General features: G+C 41.3%; 1 protein-coding gene and 1 long non-coding RNA gene across 10 annotated transcripts in view; one reads left to right on the forward strand and one right to left on the reverse strand.

Moving 5' to 3' along the window:
• Positions 1 to 26,323, forward strand: part of ARHGEF28 (Rho guanine nucleotide exchange factor 28) — a 200,970-nt gene that overhangs the window by 144,306 nt on the left and 30,341 nt on the right. For 5 of the 9 annotated variants that reach the window (XM_072992640.2, XM_072992643.2, XM_072992642.2 and 2 more), the window contains 12 exons: positions 498 to 615; positions 3,794 to 4,048; positions 4,908 to 4,984; positions 6,862 to 7,040; positions 7,729 to 7,817; positions 8,821 to 9,003; positions 11,354 to 11,470; positions 13,290 to 13,375; positions 13,698 to 13,736; positions 13,832 to 13,879; positions 16,804 to 17,286; positions 22,222 to 22,522. In XM_072992640.2, the coding sequence (XP_072848741.2) occupies positions 498 to 615; positions 3,794 to 4,048; positions 4,908 to 4,984; positions 6,862 to 7,040; positions 7,729 to 7,817; positions 8,821 to 9,003; positions 11,354 to 11,470; positions 13,290 to 13,375; positions 13,698 to 13,736; positions 13,832 to 13,879; positions 16,804 to 17,286; positions 22,222 to 22,522 (1,975 nt within the window). The remainder of the gene's footprint in view (positions 1 to 497; positions 616 to 3,793; positions 4,049 to 4,907; positions 4,985 to 6,861; positions 7,041 to 7,728; positions 7,818 to 8,820; positions 9,004 to 11,353; positions 11,471 to 13,289; positions 13,376 to 13,697; positions 13,737 to 13,831; positions 13,880 to 16,803; positions 17,287 to 22,221; positions 22,523 to 26,323) is intronic. The other 4 variants (XM_072992641.2, XM_078384504.1, XM_078384502.1 and 1 more) reach the window with 3 other exon arrangements.
• LOC144586372 (uncharacterized) overlaps positions 14,659 to 26,323 on the reverse strand; it is a 580,628-nt gene continuing 568,963 nt past the window's right edge. Inside the window, exon 2 of the long non-coding RNA XR_013541159.1 lies at positions 14,659 to 14,814. This is a non-coding gene — a long non-coding RNA (uncharacterized LOC144586372). The remainder of the gene's footprint in view (positions 14,815 to 26,323) is intronic.

A 26,323-nucleotide genomic window follows, 5' to 3' on the forward strand; every position in this document is an offset into this window, starting at 1 on the left:
CCTTTCCCATCCCACTTATCTAAAATTGAAATTGGACCGAGAGGCTTCCCATCCATACTTATAGGGTTGGGGTAAAAAGGTACAACTTAATAAAGCTCTTTGAACATGGGGAAAGTGCTGCCACATGTTAAGTGTTATCATTAGAGCAGTACTTTAAAAAATCAACTTGAATTGATTTAGTGGTATGGGCACAAAAATTTTACACCAAGAATGCTTGACATGTTAGTTCGGTTGGCTGTTCTGGAACTGGGCCCCCTGCATTCAGTAAGGATCTTACAAAATTTAATACAAAATATGTAACTTCAGTTACGCTGATACAGTGAACTAGCTTATTGCCTGTGCAAGCTGGGGAAAGAGACTGACAGATTAAGACAAAGCAGGAAAAAAGGGGGGCGCTTTCCTTCACTTACCAGAGGAGGAGGAAGTTATACAAAAAATTATATTTAATGTGTCAAACAAGGGCCTATTTTTTTTAAAAAAACTGTCTCTTTATAAAGGTAAGAAACAGTAATCTTTTGGCTCGACGTCGTGGAATCCCAGAATGCATTCTGCTTGTTACTCAAAGAATTACGAAGTACCCAGTTCTAATCGAGAGAATACTGCAGTATTCGAAAGGTGAGCAATAATTTGTATCCATGTTTTGAGAGACATTGTCAATTTTTACACCACTAAGGACATTAGAGCTGAGTAAGCAAAGTGTTGTCTAGGGGCTACATTTGGCTGTTCAGAGCAGTGTTTTTGAGGGGGAGGGTGGAGAAGGGGGGGTGGAAGAAAAAGCTTCAAACCCACAGGGGTTATCCACCCCTGCATTGGAGACATCAAAGGTGTCTTCCCTGTTGTCTCTCAATTTATGAACAGAAAAGAATGACAGCTTTTACTCATTGACTAGTCCAGTGAGTGTTTCCATGATTAGTGAAGCCCATTCCAACTGCTGTATTCATAATTCTGTAAGAAAGCATTCCAACTTATGTTTCTCCCAGACACAAACATAAACCCACAGATTTCTCAGCTCTTCGTGACTGGCACAGGGCCTCACTTTATCAGAGACTGCACTGTTAGACTATTAATCCAGTGATCCCAGTGTTCGTAGTGACTGGCGGCAGCTCTCCAAGGTTTTAGGAAGTATCCTTTCCTAGAGATGCTGAGAATTGAACCTGGGACCTTAAACCTTGGAAGTTTTCAAGCTGAGCTCAAATCAGCAGAGGCAGGCCAACCCCCAGCCAGCCCATTCCTACCTGCCTCCTTGCAAGACGTGAAAGGTCAGGAACTTGCTTGTGTTCTCTTCTCCTCCTTCTTTGTGTACTCATGAACTCTTGCATGCTTGACCATCCAAGTGATAATATATGTTATGAATGTACCTATTTCAGCCTCTGATTCTGCCTGTTGTCCCCAGGCGCCACCCATCAGCTCTGTGCCCTCTGTCAAGCCCCGTAAATCACAATTGGCATCAGCTGTGATATTGATTTATACTGGCCTTAAAAATGGCTGTGGACATGTACAATTTTGCTGCAGTAATAAGCTACTGAGATTGCAACATACTGTATGACTGATTAGAAAGTAGTGTAAATAGTCTTCTGCAGGAGGGGAAGGGAGACACCTTTGCTGTAGGTACACCCCTAGTATGCCTTCAGAAAGCACATTATGGTGACATTAGACAGAGAAATGAGCTTGCATAGAATGCAACTCCAACCAACAAAGAGTGGTTAACATCCAAAGGTACAAGCCCCTTCAAACTCTGCCCTGTTTTTCTTATATACTATAACTAAGAATAAAGACACCCATCAGCCAATCCAAGCCTAACATTCTCAGAACCTTCTGGAATATTGGTGAACTTTTTTTTGTCTGGGAAGGCAGGTGCAGTGAATTGGCAATTAGGGACTTTACACTTTGACTCATGATCAGAGTGACCTTGGTCCATACTTTTGTAAGATAACGCTGGAGCTTTTCTCAGGGGAACAGTGTTGGCAGGAAGCGGGTTGATATCAGCTAAAGATGGTCATGAAACTCCACAATAACTAAAGTAAAATGAACTTGAAAGGTAACTGTTGGGTTTTTTTGTTTGTTTGTTTTTGAGAAGATATGAAATGAATTTGTAAAGCTATAGCTATAACTGTGAGTGCTTTTGTAGTATAGAGCAATGGTAGTCTGCAGGTACTTTTTGAAAAGGAACTTTTCAAGCTCTGCTCATTTATTTAAGATTTGCAACCTGGTGAGTCAACTGAAGGTATTTTTCAGGCTCATGTTTACATCAGTACTGAAAGTGGAGAGAGGGGAAGTGTGTTCATGGAGAATCTGTAGGTGACTTCAGGACATTGCAGCTTGAAATGACTGGATTTCTTACTGCAAAAGTAAAGCACGTCCTTTGTATAAATAATGAAAAGCTATGTCAGAACATTACAAAGAATAATGTGATGCCCTTGTATAAATAGGCAGGCACAATGGCAGAGTAGTTGTTTAAGGTATACAGTGCATATAAGAGATAAATAATTCTAAAAATGACATTTCATTCAGAGCTTGAGTGCCAGGATAGGATGGGAGTCCAGCCCCCATAACTTGTGTGACTTCCTCCTTAGCCACTCTTGCTTATTTCAGCAAGGACCTCATGACTTGAGCACTGATTTTATAGCTTGATACTACAACCTACCATCCAGCAAGTGCTTAGATTCCCAGTGCAGTCCCTCCGCCCTTGTTCAACCTATCATCTATGAATAAGGGTGCCAATGTAGTAGAGATATGTATTATCGAAGGCTTTCATGGCCGGGATTCAATGGTTGTTGTAGGTTTTTCAGGCTGTCTGGCTGTATTCTTGAGGTTTTTCTTCCTAACCTTTCGCCAGTCTCTGTGGCCGGCATCTTCAGAGGAGAGGAGTCAGAACTCTGTCTATGCTCTGATTCTGACTCCTGTCCTCTGAAGATGTGAGCCACAGAGACTGGCAAAACGTTAGGAAGAAAAACCTCAAGAACACGCCAGACAGCCCAAAAAACCTACAACAACCAGCAGTTAGAGATACTCTGTTTTAAGAGTGTCCTCCTAAAAATCAGATGGGCAAGAAGTCCAGCAGCCATAGCTTGCATAGCGAGGCAGTAGGTAAGCAGCTGGTGCTTTTGAGCACTAATAGAATCGGAATTACATTTGTTCCAGCACAAGCATCTTATCTTGCATTGTAGTGTCTAAAGGAGAACTGGGGAATCTGTGGCTCTCTTAATGATGTTGGATTCCACTTCCTATCCACCCCAAGGTTGAAGTATCATGGGAGCAATTGTGTATCAACTCCTGGAGGATTACACTTTCTCCAGCTCTGAAGAAAGACTTTGAGAAAGGACCGGGTTGCTCCTTATATCCTTTTAGCCCAGGGACTGACAACTTGGTGCCCTTTAAGTGTTCTTGGACTATTGCTCTTACAATTGCTGACCACAATCACCATGTTTATGGGAGCTGTAATCCAATACATCTGGAGAGAATTGTGTTAGCCACCCATGCTTTAATTTGTGTCAGGGGAACAGTAAACATATAAAGTGAGCATATATTGGATTGAAAGAGTATTTCATCGTTCAAAATATAAATATATATGCCGGCACACTGTTTTTCATATTCATATTCATGCCTTGCTTTTTAAAAATATGGATGCCTCAGAGCTTATTGAGTAGTTTTAATAGTACAATGCATTGGCTATGATTCATGCAGTGAAGTTGAAAATAATGGCCCTGCTTATTGCCTGTGAGAATCCACTCAAATTAGCTAAGGAAGAAGACTTTGCTTGGTTACTTATATGTGTGTGTTTGTTTTTATTTAGAAGGGACCGAGGAACACAGAGATTTGTGTAAAGCCCTTTCCTTGATCAAGGATTTGATTGCAGCAGTTGATTTGCAAGTCAATGAGTATGAGAAAAAACAAAAATTGCTGGAGATCCTCAGTAAAATTGAAAACAAAACATATACAAAGTTAAAAAATGGGCATCTTTTCAGGAAGCAAGATTTGATGAAGAAACAGAGAACACTTTTGCATGAAGGTTTAGTCTATTGGAAAACAGCTACAGGACGTTTCAAAGGTGCCCTGCAATTTAAGTTCCTTATGTGTTCTTATGATGGTGAATAGCTGCTTTTCTGTGGTTTTTAAAGACAGCATGATTTCATTTTCAAATCTGAGTTTCTGAGTTAATGTCATGGAGGAGTGTCCTGCAGAAATATATACAGTATATATTATTTATAAATAAGTTTATAAATACAGTATATTTATAAATACAGTATATATTATTTATATATTAGTGTTCATATATGTATGCAGAAATATATATATGGGAGCCATTCTCGGGTGATCTCACCACTATGGAATTATTATACTTCCCATAGCAGTGGTGCTTAGAGAAGAATGTCAGGAAACAATCTCAGTAGCTTTCCAGATTGGTTCAAGAAAAGGTGATCCAATAAGAATTGGTAGAGTTTGTGTACCTGAAATTTACATTTTCTCTTAAAATAAGGAATGAAATATTTTACAGACATTTTTAGAATGTGGTTAGAAATCCCATGGCAGTAGCTCTTCACCCACAGAGCTTTTACCAGATGTAACCATAGCTTGGTGCATGGATTGGATGGCTGAGTTCCTCTGTACTGGCCAAGAGGTAACAGCACCCAACGTTAGTTAGTTTCTCTATTTCTTTATTCCTTCTTTGGATTGCAGCTCCTGAAATGTTGCAGTCCTGCATGCCGGGTGCTGACTTCTGTGCTTACTTTTCTGTGGTCCAAAAGTAACTGTTCCAAGCTCTACCTCTGCTCCCTTCCCAGTTGTAGATGTAGGAGGAAAGAATATACTGTGAATACTTTTTTAAAAAAATGTGTTTCATTTTTTCATGCTATATACAGTACAATGAGAAAAGAACTTAGAATATCCCTTTCTTTTCTTTCCAAAAGATATATTAGCTCTGCTTCTTAGTGATGTGATGTTGTTTTTACAAGAAAAGGATCAGAAATACATCTTTGCAGCTGTTGTAAGTATGAATGTCCAGACATGTTCACTGTACTTATGGATTATAAGCAGCACGCTAAATGGGTATTGCAATTGTAATTGTGCTTATCTGAGATTTTTGGTTTAGCATTTACAAATGTTGCAATTCTGCATTGTTTATCTTTGTAGTTAGTTGCATCTTTTTTTCTTTTGCATCAGAATACGCATCATGAAGAATGCAATTAAAATTTAATATACTAAATACAATATATTTATTTTATTTAAAATGTGTATGTGTTACCCAGTTTAACAAATTCCCAAGTATGCTGTAAATACAGTAATTTAAAATGTACGAAGCTCTGCAACTGACCTTGCACACACACTTTATATAACTTATTTATAAAGTTTATTGTAAGTAATAAACATTGGGTATGATGCTGGCTGGATAGTTGAGTTAGTTGAAGTAGCTGTTTGCGGATCCAGAGGCTGGGGGTTCAAATCCCCACGGTACCTCTAAAGAAAGAGTTAAGCCGAATTCATTCTGTAGTGTATGTGGCTGATGGGATTATGTGCCCTGCCAATTGTGTGCCTGTGGGCAAGCTGCATGTTTCTAGTGCACCTCATGAAGAAGAGACTGGTGAACATCTTCTGAGTGTATAATACCTAGAAGACCCTGGGAAGGGACACCGTAAGTCATAATTGAGTTCAAAGTACATAATTATTAATTATTATGATTATGAACCATACTAAATGAACTAAACATTTTCAGCCCACCTGTACTTCTGAACATCAGCTTAGAACATGCTGCAGTAGATTCTGAGAGCATAAGAAGAGATACTTGGTGGAAGAAGAATTGCTTTTTCTCTCTCCACGAAGGGAAGCAGTTTTGTGAGGTCCAAACTAGACAACACACTCAACATATAATTAGAACAGATACTTCTTTGAATGATGCTTTTTTCACCTCCATATCTTGCATTCCATGATATTTTGTCCCATGATTGCTCATTAGAAAATGAATATGGCTTACTTTCCAGGTCTGATTGCTGAAGTTTGCTTATTATATGCTATCAAGTTGTTTCTAACATATGGCAACCTTATGAAGGGGTGACCTCCAAAAAGTCTTATCAGTTAACATCCCTGCAAACTCAAGGCTGATACATTCTTTATTGAATCAGTCCATCTCATAATTGATCTTCCTCTTTTCCTGCTGCCAACTTTTTGCAGTATCATTATATCTTCCAGTGCATATTTGAAGAAATCCAATTACTGGAGATGCAGATATTACTTGCAGGGGAAAATATACTTTTCTTAATGCCTACTTTGCTTCTCAGTGGAAGCATTTATTGATCAACTAAAGTTACACTTACCCTGTTAAATATTGTGTCAACAAAGGCATACTGCCTGAGTTCTGCTGTAACAATGACCCAGAATTATGATTAATTCCAGAGCATCATTCTTTAGCACCATAATCATAAACAATTTTTATTACCTCTACACCCCAGGATGAGTCAGTATAGTAACCAGAAAGTAATGAGGGAGTTGAAGTCTCCTCTTCTTGTCTCTCCCCTAAGAAACCAGGAATGGGAAACCCATTTCAAACCATAGTTTCAGGTTCTGGTTTGTTAGTGGACAACAAACTAGGAGTCTAGATTTAGATGTAATGGAAAGGGATGGCTTCCTTGTTATTTTCTGCTTCTTTAGCAGCTCCTGTAGGTGGGAGGGGCCATCTTGGAGTGACTGGGTAGCATACATGCCATGTTGCTTATCTATAATAAGCCAAATTTATCCAATATTCTGATTTACTCCCATATCTAAATGTTGTCATAAGGTATTTTGTACATAATTATTCTCCAAACTGCTTTGTGATAGTGTAGTTCTTTCACTCAGTGAACATTGTGATTTGTGATTTCTTTGATATAGGACCAGAAACCAGCTGTGATAGCCCTCCAAAAGCTTATTGTCAGAGAGGTAGCCAATGAAGAGAGAGGGATGTTCCTGATTAGTGCATCATCCACAGGACCTGAGATGTACGAAATCCATACCAGTTCCAAAGAGGAGCGTAGTCACTGGATGAGGCAGGTGCAGGAAGCAGTGGAAAGGTACAAGAAGGCACTTTTACCATTACTTTTAATGATGGCAGCTGGACTGCATTTCAGCCAGCATGAGGAATCCATATTTAAAACAACATGGCCTGCTGTATTAAATACAAATCTGTTTTGTGAAGTATTCTCCTTATGAAAATGGTTTTTCATAAGTATAGGCTCTTCATTCTTATTCATTTGCAGGCCTTACTTTTGAAGACATAACAGCCATTTGTTCAAGCACTTTTGAAACAACAGAAAGATGTGTTTAAGTGGTATTAAACTGCTGTAAAGTGATATTGGATGGCTATGACTATATAGTGTATAAATACTGATTGTTGTTAAGATCATTAAGGCTGAAATCCTAAATACTCTTACTAGAAAATAAATCCCATTGGATTTGAGGAAATATGCATAGGATTTCACTCCAACTTTATCTGGTATTCCATTGCAAACATTTGAATTATCACAAATATGCACAATTTGTCTAGCAATATGGAATTTCCATCAAGAAGCAAACAAGCAAGCAAATAAACTTCTGTGAAAGTGTCCAACATCTCAATGCAGAAGAGACATTTTACGCGTCTAGATTGGACTTTTCTTGCATGTTATTTCACCACCTGTACTATACATTTATGTGAATGCAGAAACGGCCTGAGAGGCAAACAGTGGCTTTATTTGTTTTGTTTATTTTTCTTCCCTGAAGTTGTCCAGAGGAAGAAGGAAAAATGAGTGAATCTGATGAGGATCGAAGAATAGCTGAAGCCAGAGCAGCCAAAATCCAAAAATATCACGGTATGACATTAGTTCAAATACTCTTAGAATAAAACTTACCATGGCAAAGCATTACGAATGTGAACCCTGAAATTAAATGAGAGTACTTATTCCTTGTAGTGAAGAAGATCCAAGGACAAGGCTGGCAGAGTTTGGTTTCATTTTTAGGCAAAACTGCGGGAGTGTTAAAGCGCATGGCTAGTACTTTGTTTGGATGCCTTGAGGGTGTAGCCAGCACTCCCACTGCAGCATCTGATACTGCCTCGAAATTCATCCTAACTCCTGAGACAGAAGACCTGCAAGAATTGCTGATTAATTTTCCATCAGCATGGAAATTGAGCAGCTGCCAGCTGCACTTTCACACAAACTGTACTTCTGGCCACATAGGAGCCATTTAACTCCTGATGAAATACATGTACAAATCCTATGGATTTGTGGGCCTGCATCACAGAGAAATAGTTCCCAACACAGTATGAAGGAGCTCTGATATGAAATGTAGTTTCTTTGAAATGGAACCATATATCGTCTTCGTATACTTCTAATACTGTGTAAATGTTACATTTCAACCATACTTGACTTTCAAGTCAATTCCTAGTTATACTTACCCTTTCCAGGGTATTCTTGGTAGAGAATACTCAGAAGTGATTTACCATTTGCTTCTTCTGGGGGCATCCTGAGACTGCAGCTTGCCCAAGGCCACCCAGGCTGGCTCTTCTGTGATGCAGCTACCTTTAAGATAAAGCATATGTCTCAGTGAGTTGGGTGCCTGTCTGTGGAGCCACAGGTTGGGAGTTTGAGTCCTCATTGTGCCTTCCAGGCAAAATGGACATGTTAAAAGTATGTGTCATGAATGAACACAGGTAATTGACAGAATATAGCTTGTTTTTCATTTGTTGTTTTTTTTTTTTTAAAGAAAAACAATATTGAGATAAAATAATGTTAGGATTTCACTGCATATTGAAGTTAATAATTATTATAATCACCATGGTTATTAACTATTATGCATGATCTTATATTATTACAGTAATCTTGAATAATCAGGACCAGCAAATCTGCAGCTACTTGGAAGAGAAACTTAATATATATGCAAAGCTTGGTGATATGAGTGGATTCGAAGATGTTCATGTAGAGCCACACCTGCTTATAAAACCTGACTCTGGAGAAACACCCCAAGTAGCCTCAATTCTGGCTGCAGCTCTCAAGGAAGGTATGGCTGTCTATGTACACACCACTCATTTCCTAATGCATGCCTTTTTCAGCACTCTTTATTGTTCATATTTTGGATTGCCTCGGGTTTTCCTGTAATATGTATTTTTCATGTTTTTCCAGTACATGAGCTCATATTTCAGAGTTCATGGGCAAATCTTTGTGTCATGTTAGTTGTGCATGATAGGAAGCAAACTTTTCTCACTCAACCAAATGCTTCATAAAGGAAGCATCTATTGCTCTGGATTTGTGCATATGTGAATTAGACATGGACTTGAATCAGAAAAATTGTGATTCATTTTTATTCTTGATTTGTCAACATCCATGAATCACAAATTAAAAATCTATGAATTTTTTTCTGACAAGTTGATTTGTCAGTTTGTTTTTGACTTTAAAACTCTATGAAATCCCCCCCCCAAAGTACCTGGAGACATCAACTTCACATAGAAACTTCCTCTGACTCTCTACAAGCCCTGAAAGTTTGATGAAGTTTGGGTTTTGGATGTCCGAGTTATACACCCAACAAGGAGGGCCCACCCACAAAAGTTCCCCTCAGGCACCTAGAGACACCAAAATCACCGAGTAGCTTCTACTGACTCTCCTCTATAATCTCTCTCAAGTCTAGTGAAGATTGGGTTTCCGACATTCATGTTATACACCCACAAATTGAGTTCCCCCAGGAAATTGTCCTTTAGCAGCTGGCTTGGCGAAACTCAAACATCACCAAACTTGGAAGGATTGTAGAGGAGATTCAGAGGAAACATCCCTGCGATTTTGGTTCCTGGGGGCTGTTTTATAGACAGACGAATCAAGAAATCAAATGTTTCTAAAAATGGGGGATTGATTTGTACAAATATGATTCAACAAATTAGTGATTTAATATGCTTTTACCTTTGCGTACAAAGAAATCTGGACGTTTGGAGTGCTTATCAGTGCTGTTGTACCCAGCAAGTCCTCTCACCAGTAATAGCTTGCAAAAAAATTATTTGTCAACCAGTAATACTTTCTTAAAAGATCAGTATAAAGAGACAGGGAAAATCAGTGTAAACCTATCAGTGTTTTATCCAATATTAGTCCAAATCCTCATACATTAGTTGCGCTGGTATAGGACAAACAGCATAACTTTTGTAGTAGAATTGCACTGAGTTAAGAAATCACTGTAGACATTATCAGTTATGTATGGAGTTGTGTGACTCAGTGTGCAATTGATAATGTCTACAGTGATTTCTTATCTTGGCGAAATTTGCTTCAAAAATTATATAATTTGTGTAGCTACACAAGGGGATTTTGGCCATCATGTATTTTACATTTTTAAAAATATTTCTTCATCATTTTTCTGGCCATAAACACCCCCAAAATAATGAACAACATAAAAAATTATTTAAAAACACATAAAAGACTATTCAAGTTTTTTTAAAGCCAACATTCTTTTTAAAAAAGATCAAGAATAGTTAAACCCAACATTAAAACCAGTTTAAACACCAGAGTCTAAATAGTCTTGGCTCCTTGCCGAAATACCATAGAGATGGAGCTATCCTGACTTGTGATTATGTCAGGAGAATTGACATAAACCAAAATAATTTCCTTTTGTGAGATAGTATTTTTAAAGTAAAAGAATCAGGTAAGACAGCCTGACTCAGCATCATATTTCAGTGTCGAGCACTATTGTGAATTATCAATTTTGTTCACCTTAGGAAAATCCCTGTGCTTATTAGAATTTTCACACACTGGAATCCTGTGTGTGACACACTGGAATGATGTAACACAACACCATTGTAAATGTATTGGGTGTTCTACCACAGCAAAAAGGACTGTCCAAGTAAATTGTGCAATTGATTGCATGCAATTGATTGACAAATTTCACAGTGAGCCCCCAGAAGTGCTTTCTGTCTTGGCCCAATTGTTGCTGCTGCAGGTGTTACTCAATGTTGTTATACCTGCAGACCTGCTCGACAAGATGTTAGCCCAGGAAACAGAGTTCCATCTAATGTCATGTGATCACAACAGGGACTCTCTTTCTTCCTCTTATCCTCCCTACAATGTTACCCCCAAATGAATTTGGAGGTCAAACAGGAGAAAGGGGGAATCCATTCTGCCAGTGGTATCTGTTGTTCTGGTGGGGTGGAAATAGTTGGAGATAATCCATCACTAAAAGAGCATTATATAAATATGACCTATATCAAAATGATACAAATAATCACTCATATCTTATTCATTTCACTTGGAGAAAAGAACAGGTTTGAACAAAGAGTCCTAGTTGTATCATAATTACCATAAGAAAAATCTGTTGCATTCACTGGTCACAGGGATGCACCCTGAATTAAACTCCAAACCTTTCATTCTCTCTGCAGCAGAAAACCTCCACATGGCTGTAAAATTAACACAAGGAAATGACTCAGAAGAGAATATTGGAGAAACTTGCCTGAGAAATCATAGCGAAGCTGAAGTCTGTGAGTCTTTCACTGATTGTTAGTAAGAGCTTATCTTCTATAGTGCTCCAACCAGCTTGCTACTTTATTCAATTTTCTTTTCAAATATCAAAAAAACAGGATTGACAAAGAAAAACAACTCATGGAAAATAAGCACCTAGTGCCGAGTCATCTGATATATGTATTTCTTAGCTGTCCTCTGGCAGTATACAGTGGTGCCTCACTTGACGACGATAATCCGTTCTGTTGAAATCGCTGTTAAGCGAAATCGTCGTCAAGCGAATTTTAAAAAAACCATTGAAATACATTGAAAACCGTTCAATGCGTTCCAGTGGGCTAAATACCTGCTCGTTTTGCAGAGATCCTCCATAGGGCGGCTATTTTCCGGTGCCTGTAAAGCGAGGAATCCATCCTAAAGCACAGCGGGGAGCCATTTTGCACAGCGGGCGGCCATTTTAGAGCTGCCGGTCAGCTATTTTAGAATCATCGTCTAGTGAAAAATCAGTTCCCGAAGCACGGAACCGATCATCGTCAAACGAATTTTCCTTATCTAAACATCGTTTTGTGATCACTATTGTGATCACTAAAACCTCATCAGAAAGCGGATCCGTCGTTTAACGAGGTAATCATTAAGCAAGGCACCACTGTACGTAATGTGTGAAAGCAAATATGCTTATGGTTGGTATCAGTTCCCATCTTGAGTTGAATGCAAATTATTACTCATAATGTAAATAATTATGCGTTGTCAAGTGCATTCTGAGTGACGACAAGCCTCCCAAGATTTTCTAGGTATAAAATACTCAGGAGTGGTTTACCACTCCTTTCTTCTAATGGTGTCTGGAATGGGGCAGGCGCTTGCCAAAGGCAATACAGATGGTAGGGCACATAACCCAATCAGCCATACCCAATCCAGGTGATCTTGGTTGGTCCCCTCCCAGGAGGCACAGTTGGGATTCAAACTTTGAGCTCCCGGCCTTGCAGACAGGCATTCCAGCCTACTGAACAATACCAGCTCTGTAACTGTACCCAAATACAGTATTGGTAAATTACATTTGCCTATCTTAATGTAGGCCTATGAATACAAGATGGTTGGACAGTGTCACTCTGGGAGGCAGTGGAAGATAGGAGGGCTTGGCGTGTTCTGGTCCATGGGGTCACAAAGAGTCGGACATGACTTAATGACTAAACAACAACAACATGAATAATCATGGTGATTTGCATAGTCAGAATATCTATTTTTTTTTTTGCCTGTGGTGCTCATGCATCATGATATGATAATATAGCTGACACTGCTGAATTTATAACCAGTCATTAAATTGATGTTGCTTTAATTGCAGAATGAAAGATCAATGTACCATTCCATACCCATCTACAGTTGTGTATTAATTGACACTGCATTGGAAGATAAGTGGGGCAGAGCTTGGAAACTTTACTTTTTTGTGGGGTTCTAGGACTTGTAGTCTGAAACGTAACTTTCCTAATCTCTGAAACTGACGTTTAACAGTACTTAAGCATCATTTCAACAGTGCAAAGTTACACCAAGAGCAGGAAGGTGAAGCAGCTCTAAAGGCCCTTGTGATAAGGCACAGCAAGTCTAGGAAAACACTGAAAATAGTAGAGCTGCATCATGATGGAGCTTCCTGGACTTTTAACATGTTGCTTCCCCATTATAGGTATTGGGGTAAAGTCCCCACTCTGTTGGAAGGGATGTCCATAAACATGAATTGCAGTCTGTATTTAGTTTTGCTTTTGAAGGGGAAAGAAACCAGGAATTGACACCCAAAATAATTTTAGTGTTGTATTCATTTAACATTGTATCTCTTAACCCACACACTTTCTTGATGGTTTTAATCACTAGTTGCAGAACAAAAGGTAGAGAAGGAGCACTGTGATTCAGATCTTCAGGATACAAACTGTATAACAGAAGCTGACCTGTTAGACCAGGTACTTTACTTGATGTACTTCTTTTCATCTGCATCTGTACACTGCACTTGGAATATATGCCCAGTCTGTTCCCCACAATTATTTCCAACTATCCTAGCTCTAGTTCCTTTTTCCCCACCCTTATTCTCATTATTTTCCTAATCCTAATTGGAAACAACAGCAAAAACAACACATACACATTGCATTGTAAGTTGTGATAAACAACTAGCATGAGCCATTTGAAAACTACAACTTTACAAACAATAAAATTGATTCACCAGAAGGTGGCACTGTAGCTCTACACAAAGACTAATGCAATTTTTTTTTTTTTTTTTTTTTGCAGGAAGAAAGGATATGCTTGGGTGCTTCTACGCCAACGGAGGTGAGTTGTGATGATTCCAACATAAAGTCTACTAGTATTATTTGCCTTTAATTGACTGTAATACTGAAAAAAATCCTTTCTCTTCTTCCATCTAGGTTGTACAGACTATCCAGAATTTAACTCGCCTCTTATACAGCATACAGGTGATAACATTGCCCAAGTCCCCCTGCAGGTTTCTTTTCCCAGATTTACAATGAAACAATTAAATACTGTGCTCCATCTCTCTATGGCTAAAAATGTTCTCTGGATTCTAGCCTGTTCTTAAAATGAAAGGCCTTCTCTTATCTTTAATGGGTTGGCTGGATGAAATCCTACTGGTGTTTGTGTAAAATTTGCATAACTTACTGCAGGTAGTTGCAGTAGTTTGATTAGGTTGTAGGGCACATCTAGGTTGCATAATCATGCATATGACCAGACAAGCGAGTAAGAGACCCTGGCACCTCATCAAGGAACTGCAATCAGCACAGCACATTACACAAACCTTACATCAGTGGTTCTTAACGTGGGCGATAATGCCCCCCAGGGGGCGATTTCATTTTTCAGGGGGGCGGTAGAACGAAAAGGGGCGGCGTGGGGGCGCTGGAGCAGAAGGGGGCGGTAGGGGGGCGCTGGAGCAAGCCAAACCTGTGAAGATGGCTGCAGCCTTTTTACAATGTGCATGAATATATATTTTCCTCCAATCAGAGTTTTCATCTTGAAATTTTTAGTTCCTGCATTGCGGTTTGTTTTTATGCCCTTTTTATATTTCTTTTTGAGTCTTAAAATTCGCTTGCAACTAAATCATTAAATGTTACTTTTTGGGGGGCATTTCATTTTCTTGGAATTGAATTTTGTTTTCAGGGGTCATTGGAGTTAAGTGTCTTAAATAAATAAATAAATAAATAAATAAATAAATAAATAAATAAATAAATAAATAAATAAATAAATAAATAAATAAATAAATAAATAAATAAATAAATAAATAAATAAATAAATAAATAAATAAATAAATAAGATATCACCGTGGGGAGGGGGGGCGATGATAACTTCCTCAATGGCTCAAGGGGGCGTTTCTTTCAAAAAGGTTAAGAACCACTGCCTTACATGAACACCAGTAGGATTCTGGCAGCCCTTTACTGTCACCTATGTTGGGAAAGCAGAGGGGAATTTCTTTCCGATTAGTGTTTTGCCATCCCTGTTCTGAAATTTGGCAGAGGTCGTCCTGAGACTATACACTGGAACCTGAAGTAAATGTTGTGGGTGTCAGAGAATGTATGTAGAAACACTGTCCTCTTATCACAGCAGCATGTCTATCTTCCCTTTTACATACTGTATTTTTCGCTCCATAAGACGCACCTTTCCATAAGATGCACCAAATTTTTAGGAGAAGAACACAGGAAAAAAATTATCTGCTTTCTTCTCCTAAAATTTGGTGAGCCTTATGGAGAGGTCCATCTTATGGAACACACCCTAGGGTCCTAGGGTCCTAGGGTGTGTTCCAGGACCCTTTGGAACCTCCCCCTGCCTCCCTCGGGGGCCAGAGGGGGTGAAATCGCCACCTTCCCAAGCCTCAAAAGAGCCCCAGAAGGTGGTGATTTTGCCCCTTCTGGCCCCCAGGGGAGGCAGGGTGAGTCTCTAAAGGGTCCTAGAACATACCCTAGGACCCTTTGGAGACTCACCCTGCCTCCCCCGGGCGACAGAGCGGGCAAAATAGGCAGCTTCCAGTACCGTATTTTTCGCACCATAAGACACACTTTTTCCCCACAAAACAGGGGGGTGGAAAGTCTGTGCGTCTTATGGAGCGAAGAAAACAGATTATATGTTCCTGTTTTCTTCTAAAAAAATTGGTGCGTCTTATGGAAAGGTGCATCTTATGGAGCGAAAAATACGGTACCTTTTCTGAGCCTTTCCAGGCTCAGAAAAGGTCCTGGAAGCTTACGATTTTGCCCCCGCTGTCCCCGTGGGAGTGGGTGGGGGGCAGCCTGGCAAGGGTCTTGGGAGGCTCCCTTGGACCCTTGCCATGCTCCCCCACCCCCCATGGGGCCAGGGGGGGTTAAAATCGCCAGGTTCTGGGAGTGTTTGGAGGCTTATCAAGCTTCCAAACACTTCCAGAACCTGGCGATTTCGCCAGGGCTGGCCCCGTTGGGGGGGTGGGGGTGGGTGACAAGGGTCATGGGAGGCTCCCTTGGACCCTTGCCACGCTCCCCCACCCCCCCCCATGGGGCCAGGGGGGGTAAAATCACCAGCTTCTGGGAGTGTTTTGAGGCTTGGGAAGCCTCAAAACACTCCCAGAACCTGGTGATTTTGCCAGTGCTGGCCCGTGCGTGGGTGGGAGGAGCGTCGCAAAGATCCGAGTGAGCTTCCAGGACCCTTGCGACGTTCCCCCCACCTGGAAGCTGGCGATTTTGCCGGTGCTGGCCCTGTGGGGGTGGGGGTGGGGGAGCCTCGCAAGGTTCCTGGAAGGCTCACCCGGACCCTTGCGACGCTCCCCCCCACGGGGCCAGCAGCGCCGAAATTGCTGCATTCACACCATTAGACGCACTGACTTCCCCACCCACATTTTGGAGGGGAAAAAGTGCATCTTATGGTGCAAAAAATACGGTACTTTGGGATATGAGCTAGAAGTTATTAGCTATAGATGCTTTAGCAAAGTAACATGCAAGTGTAAAAAGAAGCATTATAGCTAGCCTGTGATTTAAAAAGAAGGCTAATTGTGTGTGTACAGCAGGAGATTCCCTCATCTCCCAGAATTTCCAAATTAGTTTGCCTTGTTTGATTGTTGGTCTATAGGATTTTAGCATAGCTTTCCTTTTAAGTCCAATTTTTCATATACTGCCTCACTAATGTATCTCCAACGCTAGTGCTCTCTGCTTTAGTCAAGGGCTATCTATTTCTGGCCTCTGATTAACGGGATATGGAAGCAGTATGACAGTCACATAGTAAGGCCTGCAGCAGTGAGCACTGTGAGCTTGCATGAGAAACAGATTACTTTGGAAGCTGAAGTATTTAAATTATGTTCCTTTCACTTCTACAACATGAGCCTTGGAAGAGGGTGGAAGCTTACAGTGCCTTTTGTTTTGATGAAAAGGCAGCCTTAACTATCCAGGACACTCACATGGAGATCCATAAGCTGCTTCTGCAGGAACATGAAAGATCCAGCTGGAGCCACAGTGGCCGTAGCCCCTCTTTGGTAGAACAAGAAAAGCACCGAAATGTTAGATCGAAGGAGGAACTCGCCAATATACAGAAACTCCAGCACCAGTTTCAGCAAGAGCAGCAGCGGTGGCACCGTGAATGTGAGCAGCGGCAACAGGAGCATGAGGCAAGAGAGAGGCTGTTGGAGGAGAAAGAGAAAGAATGCCAGAGCCAAGAGGAGCTGCTTAGCAAGAACTGGGGGCAGCTGGATCTCCAGCTGCAGGATTACCAGCAGAACCTGGAGAGGCTCACGGAGAGCCAGAGGATGGTGGAGAAAGAACGGGAAATGGTCAGACTGCAACAAAAGATCCTGCACCACTGGAAGCACAGCCGCCAAAGCAGTCTGCCTGCCGTCATCTCACCAGGAAGCAATGAGGTTTGCAATATTTTCTTCAAAGTAACATTATTTGCTCCATCTAGCAGAGTGGATCTATTCCCCTGGTGACCTTTATCCTTTTCTGAAGGACTAAACCAGTGGTCAGGGAACAGGGGTAAATTACCACAAATGGGGTAAAAATGAAAATCCTGGGGGTAATGAGGATGCAACCCTAACCCCATCCCTCCTCCTCCTCCTCCTCCTCCTCCTCCTCCTCCTCCTCCTTTTCTACCTGGAGGGGGGTCCACGGCTGCCCGATTGCCCCCTTCCCACCCACTTCTCCAGCCCAGCTGCAACCAAGCCACGGCGGATGGTGGCTAGTGACGGGCCCCAGTTGGCGGCATATGGCAGCTTAGGCAGCAGTGGTGGGGCCAGCCATGGTGGAGAGAACAAGGCGGGGGCGAGTGGTTGGAGCACCCCGGCCAGGAGGAGCTTCTCCTTCCAGTGCCTGGAAAGGTGGATTGCAGCGGAGGGGGGCGGGCACGGCCACAACAGCAGCCTGGGCCAGGCTCAGCCTCCCAGTGCTGGGCCGCCGCTGCCACCCCACACGCCATCCCTGTTTCTGGAGGAGCCCATCCGGCGGCAGTGGCACAGCTTCCTTGGGCGACACCTCCATGTCGGCCTGGTGGAGCTTCTCTCCCTCTGTGCAGCAGCTGTCGCGGCGCTTCGACGGCAAGGCCTGCGGGAGCCCTGATGCCAAGGCCTGATGCGGCCATGCTGGCAAGCAGCCACTAGAGCCGGTGCCTGTGCCAGAGCAGGAGGCAGTGTCGGGCACCCCCAACAAGCCAGCTACCTGCTGCTCTTCAACGGCCACCCAGTAGCTGCCTGCCGGCAGAGAAAGAGAGCTGCCCCCACGGGGCCAAGGACTAAGCGTGGCTCCACCAGGTGGCGGCGGCAGCAGAGGAAGAGGCAGCCCAGGCAGCAGCGCTCGACTGGCCACGCATGACCGAGACCCTTCCTTTCAAATCAAGGGGGTAATGTCGGCGTATATAATTTTTTTAGGGGTAAAAGGTAAAAAAAGTTCCCTGATCCCTGGACTAAACAATATTCCAGACTCCCGGCAGTTTTTGTGAGGCTCTCCTGCTGAGTTTGGTGGTAGCCAAAACTCTCTTTGAAACAAACATTTTTGCATTAAAGCAGGGTTAGGCAACGTTCAGAGACTCATGCACACCCCTGGGCCTTGGGGAGCCTCTTTCCTAACATCTATTTCTAGGCTTGTGCCATTCCTGATGTCAGGTTTATGCCCATTAATTCTTTTGCATAGAGATTCTGTTCTTTGTGTAGATGGAACCACTCACATGCATTATAAATGATCTTTAACCCATTCTCGATGAGAATACTTCACTCTCTCAAGCCCTTGGTGGCAGGCCTATACTTGCTTACAGACAATCCCTCCATCTCAAGCAACTAGTGACACAGAACAGTCTTTGCAACATTGATACAAAAATGGGAACTAAACCCTTTTGCAAATCCAGATGCCAGCTCTGTCCACACATCTACTCTGGCAACACAATTACAGTCCCCAGCAATGTCACACAAAACATTAGGAGCATGTTTACGTGCTCCTCTGCTAATGTGATTACGCCTTCCTTTGTCAACAATGTCCTTTTGCACTCTACATAGGGCAAACCGGGCAATCTTTGTTCAAAATAATTAATGGACATAACTCTGACATCAGGAATGGCAATACACAAAAGCCCTGCCTCAGAACCTGTTGATCTATCTGGAAACTCTTTGATTGACTTGCAATTCACTGTTCTAGAGAGAAAAGCACTACAAAACAAGTCTTGAAATAGAAACAGCTATATATAGGGATGCTGAAAACCCACTTAAGAGAACTGAATATCAAGTAAGGATTCAAGTCCCTAGCAAGTGTGAAATATGACCTTGGTTCTTCGTTTGTTACTTATGTTATTTGTGCTATTGTTATCTTTTAGACTGACAATTGAAATTGTTCACGGCCTAATGGCTTATTCCATTAGGAATGAGCCATTGTCATTTTGTTTGTTACCTCTATCCTCACCTGGTCAAGGGACCATGTAAAATTATGACAGCCCTATAATCTCACTCTTATGTCTGAGGAAGTGGACTTGATCCATGAAAGCTCTCACTAAGATATAGCAGTTAATCTTTATGGCACTATGGTGGTTTGGTCTCTTGTGGCTTTCTCTCTCTCTTTATTTAATAGGATTACAGTATGTCATTTCCCCCCTTGTTTTTGTTTATTTGGACTCCCAGAATTCTCAAACAATTCTCACACAGAATTCCACCCCACAAAATACTTATCTGCAGATATTTTCATTTCACTCACTTAGACAATGCCAAAGCCTTCATTTCCCTCTGCAGTGCTTTATGGGAGGAAGCTGCTGCAATGCTTCCTTGGAGGTGGCGGTGGTTTAAGAGGCACCCTCTATAGCATATACCTTTTTAGAACCATGGACCAGTTGGGGGGGGTGGGCTCCATGTGCGGGGGGGGCGATGTCACACACCCCACGAGCATGACATGCCCCTTGCAAGTGCAACATGCCCCTCACAAGCGCGACACCCCCTGTGAGTGCGACACCCTCGCTGTAGGGGGGCCGAGATCCATCTCCGCGGCCCAGTCCTAGGAAGTCAAAGGACCGGCACTGGGCCATGGACCGGGGGTTGGGGATCCCTGCTCTATAGAACATGATAGGCAACAAGATTACCACCCCACAAGAGAGCATTGCAACAACTTCCTCCCAGGAAATGAAGATCTAGAAGGAGGCCTCAGTCTTGTCCAGATGAGTGGAATGAAAGTGTCTGCAAGAATATGTTTGTGGGCTAGAACTCCCAAAATTCTGCTTGGGGAATTCTCAGAGAATTGGTGGAGTGGGAGTCCAAATAAGCAAAACAAAACAAAAGCTCATGAAAATGAATGAGCCACCCCTATCAACTTCCCATTAGTTCCTTACATACTTTATAAAAACACCAAACTGAAAAATTCCCTTGCATCCTCTAGTGATCTATTTTTATTATAACAGTGGAACAAATAGAATCATTGAATGATAGAATAATTGAGTTGGAAAGGGCCTCTAAGGCCACTGAATCCACCCCCCTGCTCAATCTAAATATATATTTATATATACCACCTACATTGCCGACTTTATGTGTTCCAAATTGTGGTCATATAGACCAGATGGGCGAGATACAAACAAACAAACAAACAAACAAACAAACAAACAAACAAATAAACAAACAAACAAATAAATAAATAAATAAATAAATAAATAAATAAATAAATAAATAAATATTGGGCTTTTCCCACCCAGTTTGCAGGAATCCAAGTCGAAGTAGATCTGACAGATAGTTGCCAGATATTCTCTTGAACGCCTCCAGTGGTGGAGCACTCAACATCTCTTGATGTAATTGGTTCCTTTGTTGCACTGCTCTTACAGTTATGAAGTGGGGGATGGAAAGATGTCTCAAAATATGGCAAAAAAAAAACCCCGTCTAGAGAACAAGAGAACTTTTTGAACCAAACAAAATTTTGGAGAATTGGGGGTGTTGGAAGGCCTCAAGGTGCTTGGAGGGGCTGCATGTTGCCCACATTTCCTTTAACACAAGGCAGACAGGTGTGTGCCTGTTTTAAAATAAATTGTGCTCCCAGGAGTGATCCAGCTTTAAAACGAAGTGTGTGCTCCCTGTATGCCTTGTTCTGAAGCAAAAGTGTTGGTTTTAACAGATTTTTGTAGCTGCCTGCCACCATCTTTGAATAGGGTAGCAGTGGAGCTCCCTGCCCTATTTGGGGATGGCAGTATAGCTCCCTGAACCACAGAATTGGCCCATTCTTTTCTGTCTGAGGATGATGAAGTTGTAGACTGACTTAGACGATATCGGGTTGAGGTAGGCTTGGTTAGAGGAACATTACTTGGTATTCGGTAGAACATAATAAACAACATAGAGACAACGTAATAATAGAATCATTCACTTTTTTGGCACAAGACATTACATGCCAGGAAAACTTCACTCAAATCTTTTTGAACGTTTAATCAAGAGGTATGTAATATTATATCTGGCATCATATAAACTTGATAGATTCTGCTTGAGTCTCTTCTAGACCAGGGGTCCCCAACTCCCAGTCCACAGCCCGGTGCCAGTCGGTGGCCTGGGCCGGGCCGTGGAGATAGATCTCCCACCACCTCGCACACGCTCCCACCCCCACATAGCCCCTTTGCACATGCACGTGAGTGCTCCCAAGTGCCCCCAACCCTTCGCAAGTGTGTGTGAGGGTCCCCTGAGCACCTCCGATCCTTCGTGCCTGCATGTGCATGCCCTGCCCCTTTGCGCATGCACATGAGTGTGCCCATGCAAGAGTGCATCTGCTCCTTCAGGCATGCACACAAGCGCAAGGGTATGGGCCCTGCCTTCCCCAAAAGGCCATGGAGTTAAAAAGGTTGGGGACCACTGTTCTAGACAACATATCAATAATTTTTTTTCATTCTGATTTTCCCCTTTTCCGAAGCTGATTAATGACATGAGAATATAGGAAATTGATTACTAATAGCAGGTATACCTTTCAGCTTAGGGACGTGATGGCGCTGCAGGTTAAACTGCAGAAGCCTCTGTGCTGCAAGATCAGAAGGCCAGCAGTCATAAGATCGAATCCACATGACAGAGTGAGCTCCCGTCGCTTGTCCCAGCTCCTGCCAACCTAGCAGTTTGAAAGCATGCAAATCCGAGTAGATAAATAGGTACCACCACGGTGGGAAGGTAACAGCATTCCATGTCTAGTCGCACTGGCCACGTGACCACGGAAACTGTCTATGGACAAACGCTGGCTCTACGGCTTGGAAATGGGGATGAGCATCACCTCCTAGAGTCAGACATGACTGGATATTTGTCAAGGGGAACCTTTACCTTTACCTTATACCTTTCAGCTACTTAGATTACTTTTTGTTTTATTGTTTACAGATCATGAGACATTATCAGTCGGAGAGTTTTTGCAGTGAAAATTCAGTCTTCATAAAAGAAGCCATAGTGCAGATGTCATTAAATCACCTCAACAGATCAAATTCAGCTTTAGCTTACCAGGATAGCGTGCGTGGTATAAATCTACCAAGTTCAGATGTATCAAGGACTGCAGAAAATCAGATCAAACTCAACATGGACAATTCTTGTCAGCACACGTCCCCTGATGATCTCTCAAAATCTACTGGACTCTTCCATCATACCTCCAGCTCCAGCACAAGCCACACAGATGCTTGTAACAATCGTAAGTGTTAATTTAGTTACATGCCACAGTTGTCCTTTTTGCAAGAAAAATAAGAGGGGATGTATATCTGTTGCCTCTAGATAAGTATCTAAAGCAAGTTAGTATGGCTATTGAAGTAAGTTTGAACTCAGGACTTGTTGCATCCAAAGTGATGTATATAAGCTATATAATCAACACACTAAAGCAATGTGAAGGTTTTTAAAGTGTGATATAGATGCTTAAATCTGGAGGCAAAGGAGGAGGTTGGCAGAAGATTTTGTAGTGGCTGCAGGCAGCCTACTTTGAGGGTGCAAGGCTGTGTCTCAGCTAGTCCTGTGAAAGTTGTCTCCTGCCAAAATTCAATATTGATCAGAGCTTGGGGATATGATCTTTTCAGACACCAACTTCTATAATGAGTCAGCATTGACACTGGCCATGTTGGCTAGGGAATCTGGAAGTTAAGAGTACAAACAAACACCCAGTCTGTATCCAGTGATGTCATTGAGCTGCAATAGCAGTTGGGCATTATCAGCACAAATATGGTATCTGGTGTCAATTGTTGCTCCTGCAACTCTGCATGTGGTACAAACAATTGTGGAAATGATATGATTCAGCAAAATTATGCTATTGGGAATTTTTCACTCCAGTAGCTTTGGCGTAGAATTGGAGAGCCAGCAGGTATAGTGCATAGAGTGTTAGGTTAGCATTTTATAGACCTGGGTTCAAATCCCTGCTAGATTAAGGAAACTTGGGGGTGGGGATTGGATGGAATTGGTAAATCACTCCTTGAACATTTCACATACCTCAAAAACCCTATTAGGGTTAATAAAAGTCGTAAGTAACAGCAAATAACAGCAACAGGTGTTACAATGGGTTTATCCAATATTTCCTAGCACTAGGATGTGTGTGGTGCAGGTTTCCGGTTGCTTCAGTCTGACCCCATCTCTTTTGTGCATAAGGCAATACTGTAAATGCACACTGGGAATGCATTCCTTCTGTGTAGACAAAGATGTTTTCGTATAACCATACTGTTTGGGAGGCTGGCCATGGAATTTGAGTAAACCAGAGTAAAAATACTTGTTTTCTGGGAGCCAGATACAGACGTGGAAACCAAAGGTGAACGACTATATGAAACCAAAGTCAGTCTTCCTGTTCATGATGAATGTGGACAAATATATTGTTTCATGTCATATGAGGCTATTTGTTATTTTTATAGTCATTGCAGTAGACTAGCAAAATTTGGGAAGATGATTGAAAATAGATATCTCAATAATTTTATCTGAAGGGGGATGTTTAAATATGCATGTGTAAAATTAACTAGCAGTTTGCGTACTTTTGTTCCCTTCAGTGTTTCTTTTTTCACAAATTACACAATTTTAATTGTGTGTTTGGGGTGACATGGGAACTGTAGGTATATAGTGAAATTGATTTCAGATAGAGTTGGTATATTGAGTTTTAGTTCCAATAAATGACACTGCTAGGAATTCTTACTAGCAAAATCAATGTGTAGGAGAATCAGGGTCTGAGAGCCCATAATACAAACACTTCACTAAAGCTCAGCAGTTGTTGATTCTGTTCACTGTCTGTATGGGAGATTGCTTAGAAACCATATAGAGAGTGCTCTTGGTTTCATAAAGGTGTGGTATAATATATTCAAATAAATAAGTACGGTATAAAGGAAATATATTGATGTTATTTAGTTCCTTTAAGAGGAGAGTGGAAATACATGCTTTCCAGGTTTTCCAAAGAATTGCATTTTGTATGTGTGTACTCTTCATTAGCACACACCCATCCATATCAGGCCTCAGTCCAGACAAGCCTGGAGGAAGATGTACTGATGGAGGCAGAAGGTGGTGGTGGTTTCCCACTCGCATTCGGAACCAACAGCCTCTTTTCCATATCACAGTTATGATCCTGTTTGAGAAGTATGCGGTGGGGTGAGTTGCTTTTTGGAGGTAAAAGGGAAGGCCCTCCTAAATGCATCCCAAAAAGTGTTGATGGAGTGTAACCAAGGGGTGCCTTACTTAGAATTTAAATGGAAGTAAATTAGTTGTTGATTGATTTTGTTAAAGAAAGCCTTACCAAGGGCTTTGAGGCAAGTTCCCACAAACGCAAAGCCAATACTTGACATTACATGTTTTGTAATGAGGATGTGTCATAGCAGGAGGAGAAAAAAATGATTGAAAGACATTTGCATTCACATTAGTCTAACCATTGTTTTCTTTTGTATGGATAAATTAACAATCTGTTTAGATAATTGGGAAGAGGAAGGAAATGTAAGCTTTCATCAATATGGCTTGGAAATGAAATAAATTTTGTTCAGTTGCTCTGCCAAACTAAAGGCTTAATATGATAACCATCTATTTAGCAATACCTCCGGAACTGAGAAAGAATCTCATCCACAGTTAAGCAGCATAACGCTTCATATTTCTTAATCATCAATTGAACAAATATTTATCATGAAATGGCATTTTGCTGACTGTCTCTGACAATACTTGGATCAAAGACTTCAGAGTAGCTTTTTGAGATGACATGTTTTAGAAACAGTTTTCTATATGGTTGGTGGAAACATGCCAGTACTGTATTGTGAACAGTGCACAAAGGTTTTAGATACAATTTATCTTAAAAGTGTAACACCACATTGCAATACAGTATAATCTTCCTTCTCCACGTTTCATCCATGTAACTTTCTGAAGCTGGGCAGACAATGCATTAAGAGCAGAGCTTGGAAAAATTACTTTATTGGACTTCAACGTCCAGAATCCCTCAGCTAACATGCCCAGTGATTGCGCTCACTGTAGGAGTCTTTAGGTAGTGGTTCTATGTATATATGGAGGTCTAAAGTACTGAGATGGCTTGAGAGCTGTTTCAGTAGAGTTGGTCTTACATGACCGTTCACACAAAAGCCATACAAAATGTGAATATGCTAATTTAGAATGAATGGGAGATCTGCTCCAATTTAGATGTATTTTGAAGTGGAAGCTCTGTCCCCAGTTAGATTTCTTTTATTAATGTAAGTCATTAAACTAGAGTGTGCTGATGTGAATCTTTAAGTAGACGCTGTTATATATTTTGACTTTGGGGATCACCATGTGTTCTGTGCTATAATTTCCTGTCATGTCATTATCTGAAAACAACAGCTTCAGGCGAGTTTTGTAGACACAGCCACCCCCTCCCTCTCTAATCATATGCCCCATTTCTTCTCTCCTTGACACTGAAGTTAGAAACCACCATGGACACTGCATTGGTGTTTATGGGAGTGAATCTATCCCCATGGAAGTTTGACATGGATTTTCAGCCACAAACATTGTTGATTTTGGTTTGGTCTTTTATATATATATAATATAAAATATACAAGTATATTGTGTATATATACAAGTATATATAATATACAATATACAAGTAAGTGTGCTGTCAAGAGATCAGTGTGATTGTTGCACGTATACAAACCAAACAGAAAGGAAAGTTCTCTGAATTATTTATTGCTGATGGTAAACTGAGACATGTCTCAGACCACAGAATGTAAAGTTTCATGTCCAACTATATTGGAGCTCCAGTTTCAGGATTCTTAGTGGAAGTGAATCATGTCAAAACTATCTCTTGGGAAATCATTCCCATTTTTCAAGACCAATAGCAAAATGATTTAAATCTTGGCAATGCAAAAACAACAGGATGGAGGGATAGTCACATGCATTCAGAATGATTCCACCTAGAAAACTATCTGTCTGAACTGTTCATTTGTGGGGTGCTCACTAATCTATTTTTTCATGAAGAATGTTCATATGTTCATAGAAGATCCTTTTGGTTAGCCAGAGTAGATAA

The sequence above is a fragment of the Pogona vitticeps genome, chromosome 2 (genome assembly GCF_051106095.1).
Source record: "Pogona vitticeps strain Pit_001003342236 chromosome 2, PviZW2.1, whole genome shotgun sequence".
Taxonomy (NCBI): domain Eukaryota; kingdom Metazoa; phylum Chordata; class Lepidosauria; order Squamata; family Agamidae; genus Pogona; species Pogona vitticeps.